Source organism: Xiphias gladius, chromosome 23 (genome assembly GCF_016859285.1).
Source record: "Xiphias gladius isolate SHS-SW01 ecotype Sanya breed wild chromosome 23, ASM1685928v1, whole genome shotgun sequence".
NCBI lineage: Eukaryota > Metazoa > Chordata > Actinopteri > Istiophoriformes > Xiphiidae > Xiphias > Xiphias gladius.
This window is the reverse complement of record NC_053422.1, coordinates 3,677,516-3,692,545: the sequence shown is the minus strand read 5'-3', so window position 1 is coordinate 3,692,545 and position 15,030 is coordinate 3,677,516. Positions and strand designations below refer to the sequence as shown.

The 15,030-nt window shown below is 43.0% G+C and overlaps 1 protein-coding gene across 1 annotated transcript in view; it reads right to left on the bottom strand.

The window, feature by feature from the left end:
* Window positions 1-341: 341 nt before the first annotated feature.
* The window catches only part of htr4 (5-hydroxytryptamine receptor 4), a 204,665-nt gene continuing 189,976 nt past the window's right edge, over window positions 342-15,030 (bottom strand). The window contains exon 6 of the mRNA XM_040120549.1: window positions 342-494. Within this exon, the coding sequence (XP_039976483.1) occupies window positions 407-494 (88 nt within the window). The 3' untranslated portion in view covers window positions 342-406. The remainder of the gene's footprint in view (window positions 495-15,030) is intronic.

The window sequence follows — 15,030 nt, the reverse complement described above, 5'->3', positions numbered from 1 at the left end:
AAGCTGGACTTTACAGAGAGCGTGCGGCTGGCCCTGCTGGTGGGATCACAGTCGGGTTCTGACTCCGGTTCAGTTTGACCGGGCCACCTCTGTCTCTGTGGGCCTGCAGAACCTGCATCACAGAGACGGACAACCTGTGCTCTTCCAGTCCCTGCCTCCTTTAAAGAACCACAGGTTGAGTTTCAGCTGAGATTTGAAACCAGTTGCACCCCTGGCAATGTCACATTCCTCTCCTGGAGCCCTGAAATCACATCAGGGCTCTGGTTTGGAGCTCTGCCAGATCTGTAGCATCTGCGCTGGGTTTCAGCTCTGGATGTGCGAAGGCTGGGGTGTGTTTCCATCCACTCGTGTGGTGACGGTGGGGGAGCCGAGGTCGTTGGAGATTTGACTGAGGAGTCGTCGCCGGTCACAAGCAGGACTCGTGGGGCTCTGTGGGGTTGGGCAGAGACGACTTCTCCTGCTGCTTGTGGTTCCCATTGTGTAGGACAGAATACCTGAGGGAAAACAGGGAGGGGATGATGCGTTACATAAGGTATGACCTTTACCTACTGACAAACAAACAAAGAAAACACGTCTATAGCAGAAAGAAGGAGCACCAAGAGTAACACATGGTGAAAAGATAATATATCAAAACTCTAAATACTGCAACTTAAGGGTGAAAAATGGGATTTAAAGACCAAAAATCACCATGAAGTGATATATTTATGGTCAGTGTGGGTTATGGACCATTATAGTCTTATTTAATTGATTTAATAACATTTTACTAAATATATGTCGACAGCAAACCACCACAATAAAAGCAAAACCCTTCAAAAAATGTGATAAATGCAATTACCTTTCTTTCCTAGTTTAAATGACATATTTTATTTATTTTATTTTACTGTTTGAAATAAAAGCAATATACAGTTTACATAAATAATGACAATAATTATCAGTTATGACCTTAAATAAACACAGGACTTCAAATTTGCCAATTGTGTGTTTGCCTCCTGGTGGCCACTGGTCCCTGTGCAGCCTGTTGGCTGGATGTGTTTTTTCCATCTATAACCAGTTATTGCACCTCAACATACAACTCCCATGTCTCTCAAACAATTAGATATCATGCCTTTACTCTAATCCTTAGACCGCTGGAGAACACGGATTTCTCCGGACACGTCGTCCTCAGGTCTTTTTAATCCAGGAAAGAAAACTCCAGCGGCTGTGGTAGGTCCTAGTCTCAGCAGAGACACACGGTGACGAGCACCAAAAGTTTGACATGGTCATACTGCTGTGGCATGAAAATGTGAAGACCTGGGCTTTGGGCCAACAATCTCCTAAACCACCTGAGCTGAACCAGGCATTTACCGCAAAAACAGTATCAGACCCGGTGCCCTCCTCCAGCCTATTCTCTGCCAAACAGTTTAGACCCGACAGACTTTTGTAAAGGGATATTACGTTTAGTTAAAGCCCTCATAACATCCTCCTGGTGGATAATGAGTCATTCATCAACACAGTCCGATCCCTACCAACTGGAAATGCAATCATGCGGTCCGAGTTAGTGGAGGGTGTTCAGGAGAAGCTGTCAAAGCCGAATGCAGTTCGACTCCCTTGAGGGACATTAGTGGTACTGGAGGGAGGGATAGTAAAAACCAGACAGCGGAGGCAGAGATGGTAACCTGAATATCTGAGTGAGCTTTTAATGGGCTCTGCCCCGGCCACTCACACACCACGGTCACTTGATGTTTTCAAAATCAACACACAAGCTGAGTAGAAATGCACATGCTCTCCCACCTGACCCCGTCCTGAATTCTGATCTCGATGGCAATTTTACGATCTGATAAAAACCTAAAAGGAGTGTGATGCAACTTTATGTTTTCATTTTATGGTTGGTGTGGGGCGTAGTCATTAGCCGGGGATACAGAGCGATGTATTTGAGTGTAACAATCAAAAACAAAAAAGTAAGCAAAGACGCAGTCGGGGTCAGAGCATCCCATTCCCCTTCCCCCAGACAGTACATGGCCGCTTGTAATCATGTGATTGACGTTTGGAGACTAAGGTCATGTGATGACACCAGGGGCGAGCTTCATTTGCCGATGAATACCATGTGATACGGTTGAAAGCCCCTAAATAAGTCAGTAAGCTTAATTCCTGCGGGCAAGGGTGAGTGTGACAACACGTCTCTTCCCTCGCAGTAAGACATCCCTGTCTCCTAGAGAGGATGTTTATATACAACTAATTTGCAACAGCAAATATGTTTTGAGGGAAACATAATACAGATGGGATTATGGATTCCATTAACATAATGAGGACCAGCTGGTATCGATCTGGCAAGTCGCGGAAATACTGGTAGAGAGTAAGTGGTGTATCAATAAAATGTTCACTGAGAACACATTTCACTTATTTTCTGCCAGAATGTCCATTATCTTCAACTGCTTTATGGTCTAGACTCTCACAGCACGTGGTTCGGGTTTCGGGACAGATCCTGGTCTGGTTCGCAGTGGCCTCAGTGGGACAGCACGCTTCACGTGAGCAATTCTAATCCGACCGAAGAGGCATTTAGCGGCACAAAAGATGAGCGTGACGCAGAAGCTAATGCTAAACATCCAGTAAGTGACTATATCTCCACTAGCGTCATCTAGCACATAACACATTTAAATGTGACATTATTGCACGAGGGCAGCCAGCACAGCTCTTTTCAAAAAGCCAGATATAAGAGAAACCCATCTGGGCCTCCGTGCATTTGAATGAGAACAATGACCACCTGTGGTACACGTGCAAATATACAAGTATGAGTGTGTGCATGGGGATATATACAGTGAATGATTGTGTGCATTTTGTATAGACACATCTGTGTGTATGTACAAGTGTGTGTGTGTGTGTGTGTACCACAGAGGCCTGACCGCGGTCTAAAACCATTACGAGCTGTATACACAAACACTCTGACCAAAGGCACTTCCCGCTGCCAAAGTGGCCGTGAAACTCAACATACAGATAGCCTCGAACATTCAGAGCCTTTCAGGGGGAAACGGGCCACGGACTCTCGTCAGGGCGGAACCCCAAATTGCTGCCACATTGTGGCGTCAAACCCTCAGCTGGCCGCTCTGTGGTGCTGTGAGAGCTGCTTTGCTCTCTTGCCGGCGTTTTCAGTCACGTAAGCCTCAGTCAGATGTCGGCTAATGAAACATCCACACTACTAAGATGAACTGCCTCATGTGACCAGCGTTGCTGCATCAGTGTTCACGTCTTCTATCTTCATACATTCATGCCTGAATTATTTATGCTTCACAACACCGAAATCAGTCCAAGCGATGCTATAAATGATGCTGCCATCTGTGAAGTGTTTTGACAGCGCATCAAACGGTGCTTCAAGGATCGGGGGGGCCTGGCGCAAAAAAAAAAAAAAAGCACTCTTTAAATATGGGACAAATATCAGCAACCAGCATCAGCAACGTTTCTACTGCAGTCAGCATGGCGTTGCCATGTGACTTTTGTAAGTGTTATGATAAACTGACGGAATTAGTGCATATTTGTTGCTTTGCACAATTTTACACAATTTTTGCTTCTCCCTTGAGAACCTAAAAACTGTGTCTTTTCACCCCATCCAACACCTTTGGGATGAACTGGAACACTCTAAGACAAAGCTGTTTTTTTCTTATTTCATGAAAAGTTGGAGACTGTCCTTCTGTAAAAAAAAAAAAGGGGGCCCATAGGTCTTCTGTGCCAGCAGCTTATGACGACCCATAGTTACGTTTTTTTGTTAGGCGACCTCTAGCAGTCGTAGTAACTATGACACGAGCAAAGGAGGAAGTCGGGGGATGTCGTGTAAAGAGCGACAAAGTCCAGGTCGGGGTCAATGTATGGATCAGCGAAACGCAGGATTGTCACACAGGGGACCGCTGTTTGTTTCCAGCCTGAAACCGATAGTACACAATGTTTCCTCTACCCATGACCACTCCGCTACGCTCCCATGGGTCGTATCCAAGCGTGGGGAAAAGCGGCCTATATGGTCGTTTAAGCTGGAGGACCTGTCGAAAGTCGACTGGTTGTCATGGTTTCCACTGTGCAGTGAAGATGTTTATTTTGTCATTTTGTTTTTTACAGAAGCTTGTTTGTGAAAGCTTGTCATGTCAAAATGCGTTAGCTTAAGTTTTAAGAATAACATCATACACGTTGTTGCACCTGATCCTGGAAAACTATGATGGTACTTTTTCCTATCTAATGTTTCCATATGTAACTAAATAAGTTTATATGTTCATAGTGCAGCTTCAGCAGAGGTGGATGTAGTTTAAAGCAAGAAATTATTATTATTATTTTAGTTATCATGAGACTGCTATTTTAAATCCTTGTTTTACAAGGAAACTAAGACTAAAACGATGAAACAAACCTGAATTTTAAAATGGGATGTTAGTTTGTGCTCCATCAATATTGAGGTCTATGAAAGAGTCATAAAATAATCTGAAAAAAGAAAACAACGGAAATATGAAAAAAATAGTCAAATATGTTTTCATATCTTCATTATCAATTTCATTTCCAATGATCTTTGGCAAATAAGGTACAATAATGACACTGTATATAAACATTCATATAAATGATATACAACACAAAGTGAAGTCAGATGGGAGCTCCCATTCCCATCCGTGTTAAATACTGTATATGAGAGAGGAAAGGATGAAACTCACGTGTTAACGTGTTACAGAAAAAAACTCTCTCGGTCTCATGGCACGAAAGCAAAATCGCCGGGAAAACAAATACAAAACACAGTGAAAGCTGGAAGAATAACTGATGTCTGCGAGAGCAACGTCTAAATATGTATTTATAATAATGTGCTGACAACTGCAAAATGTTTTTGCGTTCATTTCGGAGCTTTTTTTCATTTTTATATTTGGATCAAATGAAAATTTGGAGCAGGACATGTGTCTGGATCCATCCTGTGTTTATTTGTGGTTTTCTTTGTACACGGCTGAGCCAAAAGGACAACTGGCAGAGCAAAAGACAGGATGGAGATTTGTTTAATGAGACCGGGGGAGAGAGACACAGAAAGCCCGGATTACAAGCAGACTAAACATTTCTACATATTTTGGGCAACGATGCGGCGAACATTCGGCCCGACGAGGTGCCCTTTAGCCAGATTTTGAATGTGCCGTATCGCAGACCCTGACCTCTGATGGTCCTGCGGAGGAGTGGGAAGGAAAAGAGAAAAATTTCTCCAAATAACATTAAAATACGGATTTCATGACCTGGAATACAGTTGGCAGAGTTCTCACATTGTATGTGACACTTGCAAAGCCGATGAATGACAGTTTATGTTCTCCTGTCGTTTGTCTTGTCTGGGTGTGATTTTCCAAGGCAGCGAATGCGGCGCTGTTGGCAGCGTAGTCTACAATGTTGGACTTTCCCACCAGAGCACGAAGACAGCCTGATAATTAAAGGTGCAGTAAACCTCACTAATTGTTGAACTGTTGACTCGGCATTGTCTGCAACTTTAAGAATACGTGCTAACAGTCACGCAAGCAGTTAAGTGAAAACAAGGTCTCATTTCAAACTTAACTGTTTATAAGATGGGAAAAAAAAAAAAAGGTGACGAGCCAAGCTTGAATGTTACTCTGCCGCCATCGAGGACTAGAATATGATTAAGAGAGACTTGTTACTGAAGAAAGAAGGAAAAATCGATTAAAAAGGTTTGTGAGAAAAAGTAATTATCTCAGATGCTGGCTATTTTTACACATCCTCCTCAATTTGAATGTGCACGAAAGTAGCAAGCGATACAATAAACCGTCCCATGTTTCAGTTAACGTATTTCTTTCTTGAACTTTATCAACACCGACTTTACAGTGCTCTTACCTGAGAATTAACCTTTTGAAAATGAGCACCGCTCTGATATGGTGGAGAGTTTGTCCTTGCTTTGTTTGGCGAGTGCATGAGGAAGATTTTAGTGAAGCATGAAGAAAATCAGACAACAGCTTTACAGAGGTTAATTTACAGGTTAATGCAGTGGAAGGAGGAAAAACTGCGAGATAAAGTTTAATCCATCAAATTCTAAAAGGGAATTTACACCAAACGTCCTCCCGTGTCTCCACACGAAAATAGCACAAGGAGAGTCAGTACTTCAAAGGGTGAACTGAGATAAAAAGATCAAATAGATAGATTTTCATTTCAAAAAGTATGAAAGAAAACAACCCTAACATTGTCAAGTATACTGCCCTTGTTCTTGCGCTAATCATCATGCATTTCTCAGTTCATCCATAGGATTTTGAAAATCCTCCTGCCCAATGGGCCGATTAAAGTTTCAACAGTCAAGTTTCTAAACCCGAAAAGGAATGTTTAATTTTTGATTTTACCTTTTATAAAAAAACACTACAACTAGCCTTAAAGGTAAGTAAACATCTAAAAACAGTCTTTTCTTATTGTTGGCACTTACACATGCCCTGCTCGCACTATGAATGTGGACTTTTACAGTCTAATCATAACGTCATGTTTTACTTTTATTCCTCCTTCACTGAGAAAAAGCAGCTTGTGGAAAATCCCTGCTGTTGTTGATAAAATTCTACTCAAATTCACCACTGGAGCAGTTGCTGGTTTGGTGACTTGCTCTAGGGCACCTGAGCAGACAGGCTGTTCTACATTAGAGCTTGGTGATATGATGATAAACTGTTTATACCGTGGGACGATAGACATCTGTCAACCATCAGACATATTGGTCAACTGTTTATACTGAGGTGCTAATTCTTTTAGTCTGTGTGGCTGTACAAGCCCTTCGTGGCCAATGTTGCAAAATCATGATCAGGATTAATATACGGCAATATTGGATTTACAGGATTTTTGTATCAATGTGATGAATGAACACTTAATTCACTGGATTAACCAAAATGAACATCCCTATCTGGTTATTTAATCCAGTACTTACTTATTCTGGGTTTGTTTTAATATCCTGGGCTAAGGCCATACAGTTCTGGGATGAAGTGAAGGGAAAACTTAATGCTACAGCACACAATGATAATTTAAACAATAGCGTTTTTCCAACTTTGTGACAAAAGCTTGTGTTTGTCGCTTTCCTGTTTGGACATGACGGTGCACAAAGCCAGGCCCATAAAGAAATGGTTTTCCCTGGCCGGTTTTGAAGAACCTGACTGGCCTGCACAGCGCCCTGACCTCGACCCCATCCAACACCTTTGGGATGAACTGGAACACTGACTGTGAAGCCAGACCTTAATTAATAATGCTCTTGTGTGTGAATGGGAGCAAATCCCTGCAGCCAGGCGCCACACTTTGGTGGAAGGCCTTCCCAGAGGAATGGAGGCTGTTAAAGCAGCAGATTAATTCTCATGGTTCTGGGATGACAAATTCATCAATCAGTGTTTGGATGCCCACATACTTTTGGCCATGTAGTGTGAAAGCTGAAATAATAAAATAAAATTACCAAGACGATGCTTGAAGATTTGATCTGCCCATTGGAAAGTCTTTCTGAGATAGGTCCAAAGAACATGCATCACAACCCTACCCTCTGAGGCAAACCAAGGGAGTGTCTTGTGAAATAGTGCCCCCACAGCGGCAGGCGTACCGGACCTTAGGTGTCATGGTTACAATAATAAACATGGGGTTAAGCTTATGGAGCGGTCACAGTTTGGTTAGGTCTAGGGAAAGATCGTTGTTTAGGTTTAGTAAAACAAGTACTTCATTAAGGTTACAGGACCTTCGTCGTCATGGTTACAATAATAACCATGCAGGAACGGTCCTGGTCAAAAGAAACAATGATGACTATCGGTTTGAAACGGGAAACGAACAGCGGCCTCCCATGTCAACAGGACAAAGTCCTGTGTTTCGTTGACCACCCATCCCGACATCCTCCCACCGGGGTCTCCGTCGCTCTTCATACATCGTCACCTGACCTCCTCCCTTTGCCTAACAATAAAACGTAACTATGGGTTCATAATAAGCTGCTTGCACAGATGACCTATAGGGTTGCTTTTTTTGAGGGAAGGACAGTCTGATTGGGATTGGAGAAAGAAAAAAAAAAAATGGTGCTTTTTCTGTCTCAGAGCTGACTGCGAGCCAGACTGCTTGGGGTTTATGATGCAGTGAAATCACCGGAATCAATGCCGTGCCAATCTGTTCTGATGGAAAATGGTGTGAACTGTGCCAAAAAAACCCCATGTCTTCTGATGGCCAGGTTTAGTGTTTTGCAGGCCAAATTTGAAGCCACACGAGGGAACCATCTTCGTCACCAAATTACATTTTTGAATTTCCCATTTGCATTAATGACAGGAGAAATTCACATTTGCAGCAGTTGGTGAAAATCTGACTACATCTTCTTTCCAACCCAGTTTCTCTAAAAGGGTTCCAGTCCTCCACTTCTACAGCCTATGGGCTGCCAACACCACCCCCCGTTTGGCTCTCTCTTGATGACCACTCTAAGCCATGTCCTCTCTCTCTCTCCACTTCTTCTGATGAGCCCAGTCACAGACTTTCTGTCTGAAGTACAATAATTGATCATCACAATCAGGCAGCCTTTTTCTCCCCCTTTTCTTCCTTTTCCTCTGTGCTGTGTCAGGGGGTCTGTTTCTGTCCAGGTCGCCACCTACCGAGACAACAAGTGGCCGGTTTTAGCCACACGCCGCTTGACATAAAAACACCCGGCTGGGAAATAAGAGCTCTCACCCCGCTGTGATGCTGATGAGAGAAAGGAGGGGGGAGGAGGAGAGGAGGGGCCGGGACAGTTGGGGGGTGAAAGTGAAAAAGGAAGGGTGATAAAATATGAGACGAATACAATTGACCGAAATTTCAATATAAAAGAGCATTGAGCTAAATAGAGTGAAAGGGAGAAGAAAATTTTATGCAAAATTTATTTAAGGCTTACTCCCCTTGGGAAAGTTTGCTTGTAGCTTAGCAACAAAAAGAAAAATATGAAGTTTGGCAAGAGCAGCATGACTTTTCAAAAAACGAAAAAAAAAAGTGTGTATCTCTCTCTCTCTCTATCTATCTATATATAATCTATATATATCTATATATATACATATCTATATATATATACACACACACACACAAACGTTGACCTTGAAGGAAGATTTGTTTCCAACTTGATGATCCAGAAATGTGCGCGTGTAAGCGACAGCATCACGAGTCTTCGCTGTAAAACAAATTACAGTAGGTGTCACCACCTCTGTTAAAGTAACACCGAGTAATGTTTTCTGTTATGGGGAGGTTGGGAAGAGGAGAGCAGGGGTGGATCTACCAGAGTGGCATGTGGTGGCAGCTGCCACTCCTAAAAAAAGGTCTTGCCACCTCCTTCTGTGGTGGTGCCAGGAGCTGCGAGAGGACACGGGGCCGGTACCGGATCGAGCTCACCCAGGTGCCGCCAGCCATCCCTGCAGCAGGCAGCAGCTTCCTCCGGTTTCTACCGGCCCCGGCAGCTTTCTGTGAAGCCTCTCCTGGTGTTGGCCACACACAACGACTGCTGATGACTTATTTCCTGCCAAGTGTATATGTGGAGTTACCAACTTCCACTACCAGAAATACACTATGGCCGCAGATGGATAGTGGTATGGTTGTTTTATTGAAGCGTGTTTTGTTTGGTAATAGTAACCCGTGGTTGATTATGTGAGAGCCGGATTAAACCTGACTAAACCCAAATTGCCTGTCGCTACTGACGTATCTGAAACTGATCATTCTGCAGATGAACACAATCCAAATCTGAGATGAGTCACGCAAGTGCAACACACAATCAGCATTAATGGATAAACACTGGATATACATACACATACACATACATACGCATATATATACATATATATATATAAATATATATAGATACACATTAGAAAAATGTCTGAAGATTTGGATATAAAACAATTTTGATTTCTAATGCCACCTTTAGATATTTCTATTGTTTAGTCATGTGCCACAATAATGTGATGTTTTTTAATTAAAATATCTTCATTTGGGGGCTTTTCCAAACATATATTGATATGTATGATTGTTTGTTATTAAATCAGCATATATATATATATATATATTTCTGCCACCCCTTAAAGTCTCCAATCCACTCTCTTGCCACCCCATTAATACTTCTCTAGATCTGCCCCTGAAGGAAAGAGGGCAAAAAGAGGAAAAGGAGACCGGAAATAATTTAATACAAAAAGAGTTAAGGAAGATTTATGTTTGCAATCTTCTGACCTGTGAGAAAAGTTCACAGAGCGAGAAAAGTCACAACTTCCATTTGCACCATTTTCCAGGATAAAATGAAGTAGTAAAAGTAAAAATAAGAGAGCAGTAACTCAGGCAGAAGATCCAAAAAGGATTGACAGTATGAGGGCAAAAATTTTGACTGGGACTAGTGCAAAAACTTATTACATGAACTTAAAGTTCACAGTGCTAAAGCAACATTACTGCTATGATATATGGTATACCGAAGGAATCAGAAAGTTGGCCTTTCATGGGATTAAATCTTGCTGGCTAGTTTTCTTCCTCTCCTGCTCCGCGAGGCTGGTCAGAAGACACGTCACGGAGCATTAGGGAGAGCTGAGAGACTTTTGGCAGAAAAGAAACCCAATCTGCAACAGGCATACAAAAAAAAAGAAAGAGAAGTGAAATGCCGGCGGAATGTGGCAGCACAGATCAGTGTTGTTTCCACAGTGATGGAGCCGAATGAACATTTCATATATAGTCAGAGGAATCGATATGGGAGGTTCATGAGATACTAGTGTGAAGTGTAACTTCAAACCTGCACAAAGGTTAATGGAGAAGGCCTGTGAGTGAAAGCTGATGGATCATAATCCCAAAGCATCTGAAAATAGTGGGTAAAAAAGCAGAATCAAAAGCCCACTGCTTACTCATTTCAAGATTAAATTTGTAACTTAACGTTTTGCACAACATTTTAAATTTGCAAAAAATAAATGTTTCTTAAGTGGACAGTTAATATTGAATAGAATGACTACTTGTAAAAGTATTTGCTACTAGTGACAAACTTTGCGTCTTTCTGCTTATTTAGGAGTTCTTTTGGGCCCTAGTGGCCGAAAATAAATGGCAGAATTTAAGAGTTTGAGGTCATCTTTGCTTGGAGTCCAAGGGCTGTCCCATAGCGCAGTGCGGGGATGCATCAATGACTGCTATAGTCGGTTCAAAAAGAATGATGGCGCCCGTAAAGCTTGGTTTGTCAGACAACTAGCTAGCCCGTGCTATGGTGCGAAAGTAAATCCCTTAGCAAACGAGACAACAAGCCAATGAGCAGGCTAGTTAACCTGCTAGTGAGCAAGCTGCTCTGTGTGAGAGACTAAAATTCACCCTGTATACGGTACGAACTTCTTGCCATCCTTAAACTGTGTCATGCTAGCCTACACTACCATCACATAGCACTTGACAGAGCTCGTTATGCGGGTCAAAATAAATTAGCGCCTTTGTGTGATCTGAAATTAGTGCCCTTGATGTACCCTGGCACGGGCTTGGGCTCAGAGGACTAAAAGTAAAAAGGAAAACTAATGGACCCTGCTCACTAGCTGGCTAGGTCACTAACTATGACTTTCATGAGCACCGCAATTTAGACAATGACTCGTCCGTGACACCCACTGTGAGGCAGCTCTGGAGATTCAGGGCAAACCAGACGACACATGACAACACAAGTCTTTAGACGTCCAAAAAGAGCAGCCAGACCCAACCTTAATGGACCCAAGGATAATTAGATCAGCTGTGGTGGGAAAGAGCAGTAAAATAATACTAATAATAATGTTCCAAGAACGAATGTAAAACCATAGAAACTAAAGTAATTTGTTTATGTGGTTCAAAGACAACTTTATTCTGTAGCCAACTGGGTGATAGACAGACAGAAGACGACATTCTGACCTATTTAATATCTGTGAATCAAATTCAACTGAACTGTCATTTAAAAGTGTAAATCTTGTAGGCCATCGATTTTCCTAAAATAAACTTGGCTTTATTTTCCTTTTTCAGAACAATTTCCAGTCAGCGGTGAAGTTAACACTTCTCCTTCTCTCTCTCTCTCACCTCAAAACACACAGTTTTCTCCTGCGGTGATTGCCATGTATCACATGATCACAGCTGGTGCCGCGTGCGCTCAGGTCTATTTGGATGAGAGCCTACCTGAACCAATTAAACTGAGTAGAAGCTGGACCCGGCCTCACTCGGGGCCCGGGTCAGGTCTTGGTTCCTCAGAACCCAGTTGAACCACGAAGGCCTCCACGTGACACATCAATCTGTCTTTTTTCCAGTTTACCCTCAGTCCAAAATGAGAGGGTGAAGAAGTGGCGCTGCCCAGGGGGTGTACTCCAACCTCCCGTCTCGTAGATGTAACGATGGGCGAAGCTCTTGGTAAGTGTACAGCTGTTAATGCTAACGCTGGCTACGTAGCGATAGCAAAAACTTACACACATACTGTAACACCGTTAAAAGCACCTCATCCAAAAACTGAATATGACATGTTTTGTTTTGTACTAAACATAATGAAGCCAGTTGAGAATTTAGAGCAGTTCAGAGTCTAATGAACCACTGACAGGGCAACTGAACCTGACTTGCATATCGCAAGTCTCCGGCTGCTCTTCTGATCAGAATATAAAACACCACAGTCGTCTTGGTCTTCCTCGTTAGGCTCTAATGGCAGCTAGCTCCCCCACCGAGCTGTGTTGGATTAGAGGGCACGGCTAACTCTGCAAAGCTTCACTGACTGTAAACAAAAGCTTCCCCTCCTTTACCGGCACAGTGATACCATCTGCAATTTCAAGCTTAGGTTCAGAGACAGAGACAGGGGAGGAAGGGTGTCCGTCACGACGCCGGGGAGGCCTCTCAGGGTTCATCCCAGGGCACTGCATCAGAACGCAGAGCCACCAAGATGGATGCTTTGATTCGTTATTTTACAGAGTGTGTTTCTGTTCTTTTCTCAATTCTTGATAAGAGGATTTGAGCTGTGTGACCCGTGGGGCTCAATCTGACTTGAGTCCTCGACTGAGCAGTTCTGAGTGTAGCAAGACTGATGGACCTGGGTTTTCTCTGAGAGAAAACAGTTTAACTGGAAATGGACCTTTGACTGATAACAGGGACACTACACAGTAAACACGGTTGGCACAAAGGAAAGTAATTGTTACTGTGAACGTGAAGACTTGTAGCACTTTATTCTGTTCTCTGGTAAACAACTTTTTTCCTCTTCGGCTTTCCAACTTTCTATTTTCTCTACACCAGTGGGCTTTGTAAGAACACTGAAAATCACTGAATATATTTTGACTTTCAAATAGTCATTCTCTGTAGGCTCGGCTCTGAAAAGATTGTAGATTGCTCCTTTGCGGAGGATAGCTGCTGTAGTTAGCTTGGCATTCGCAGCAGATAACAATGAGTCCCCACAAGTATCAAGGCCTCCTTACTAAACTTTCCAGACCATTCCTGCAGCATAATCCACTTCTCCACTGTTGCTCTATACATTCAGTATCCAAGTATTTAAAGTGATATTGGGACTGTCTAATTTTTCAATATGCCTGCTTAAACTATACAGTCTAAGCGTATCATGCAATTCAGTTCAACAGCACCACGAGACTATATCCTCCAAAGGCGTCGTAAAGTTCCGTCAACACCTCTCTAAAACAGTTTCAACAAAAGTTGAACAGTATAAGCTTCATGAAGGAGGATTTATTGCTGGTCTGTTTTATCAGACTGCATTGGTTTTAGCTAGTGTGCCTAATAAAATGGCAATAAAGTGTAATTTACTGGTGAAGCAATGATTGTTTGGGGCAGCTGTGGCTAAGGTGGGTTGGTCATTAATTGCAGGTTGGCGGGTTGACACTGAAACTCAAATTGCAGGGCCAGCACCTTGCATGGCAACTCTGCCAATATCAGTGTGTGACTGTGTGTGAATGGACGGAGGAGAGACAACTTTTAAAGGGCTTTGGATAAACGTTTTATATATATATATATGTGGTTGTCCATTTACCATTGAATTTATCATGTTTGGAAGAAAGCATTCAACATTTGTATCAAGGACTTTAACGTGGCAAGCGGCCAATACTGGGAACCCCCCCAACATAATTTAAAGCACTGTTCTGTGTATCTCTTTTTATGCTGTATGCTATGCATTAGCTTTGCATACCAGCGTAATTGTATGGAACATGCTAAAATAGCAGAACACACAGCACATGATGGTTGAAATCCGCTGTGGTACTTTTGAAAGTGAAAGTACTTCAGACTGTCATTAGAATATTTTTCCAAATGGCACCTTTTCCTCTCCATCCTGGATCTGCACTCTCAGGTTTTTTTGTTCTCTTTGCAGTGGGTCAGGTAACAACCTATAGAACCTTTTTCTGGAGACTAAGTTGGCATTTTTTTTCGTTGAGAGTGTACATTTCAGGTGGCTGTAGGCCAGCGAGCCGATCTGCAGCATTGAGATGGGGCAGCCTGACACTGAAAACACTGAACTACCTCCTCCTCTGTTTGTCTCAGAACATTAAAACGAGCTTTAGCCTGGATACAATCACGGAGGCATGAGGGTGAAGTACGCAGGCAGGCAGGCCTGTGGGGAAGTCAACACCAGACACATGCCCGTGTGTATGCGTGTGCACGTGTGTGCGCATATGGAAGAGCATGTGGGCGCACACGCTCGGCGCAACACAGGAATAGAAGCTGAATCCTTGAGCAAGCAGGATTCCTCCTCAAGAAGGCAATGCACTAAAAAATTCACAAGTACCAGCCCGAGCATGGTAAATGGGACATGGCTTCTGGGTGTGTGTGTGTGCGTGCGTGCAGGTGTACGTGCTCGTGTGTGTGTTTGTTTTTGGGGATGGGAGGGAGATCAGTGCGCTGCTGGCTCTCAGTAGATCAGAGGTTTGATTATTTCTGGATGACTGACACTTGCAACGCACCATTCCTCCGCTAATTGCTTACATGACTGGAATAAGGAGAAGTCACCGTTGTGTGTGCGTGCGTGTGCGTGCGTGTGTTTGTACATTTGTTAGTGTACATTGTGTGTACTTTAGTGTGTGTGTGTACTTTTGAACTGGGCAGCGTTTGTGGCTAATTGTTTTGTGTTTTTGAAGAGCTGAGTTTTTCTGTTGTTCTGGTGAG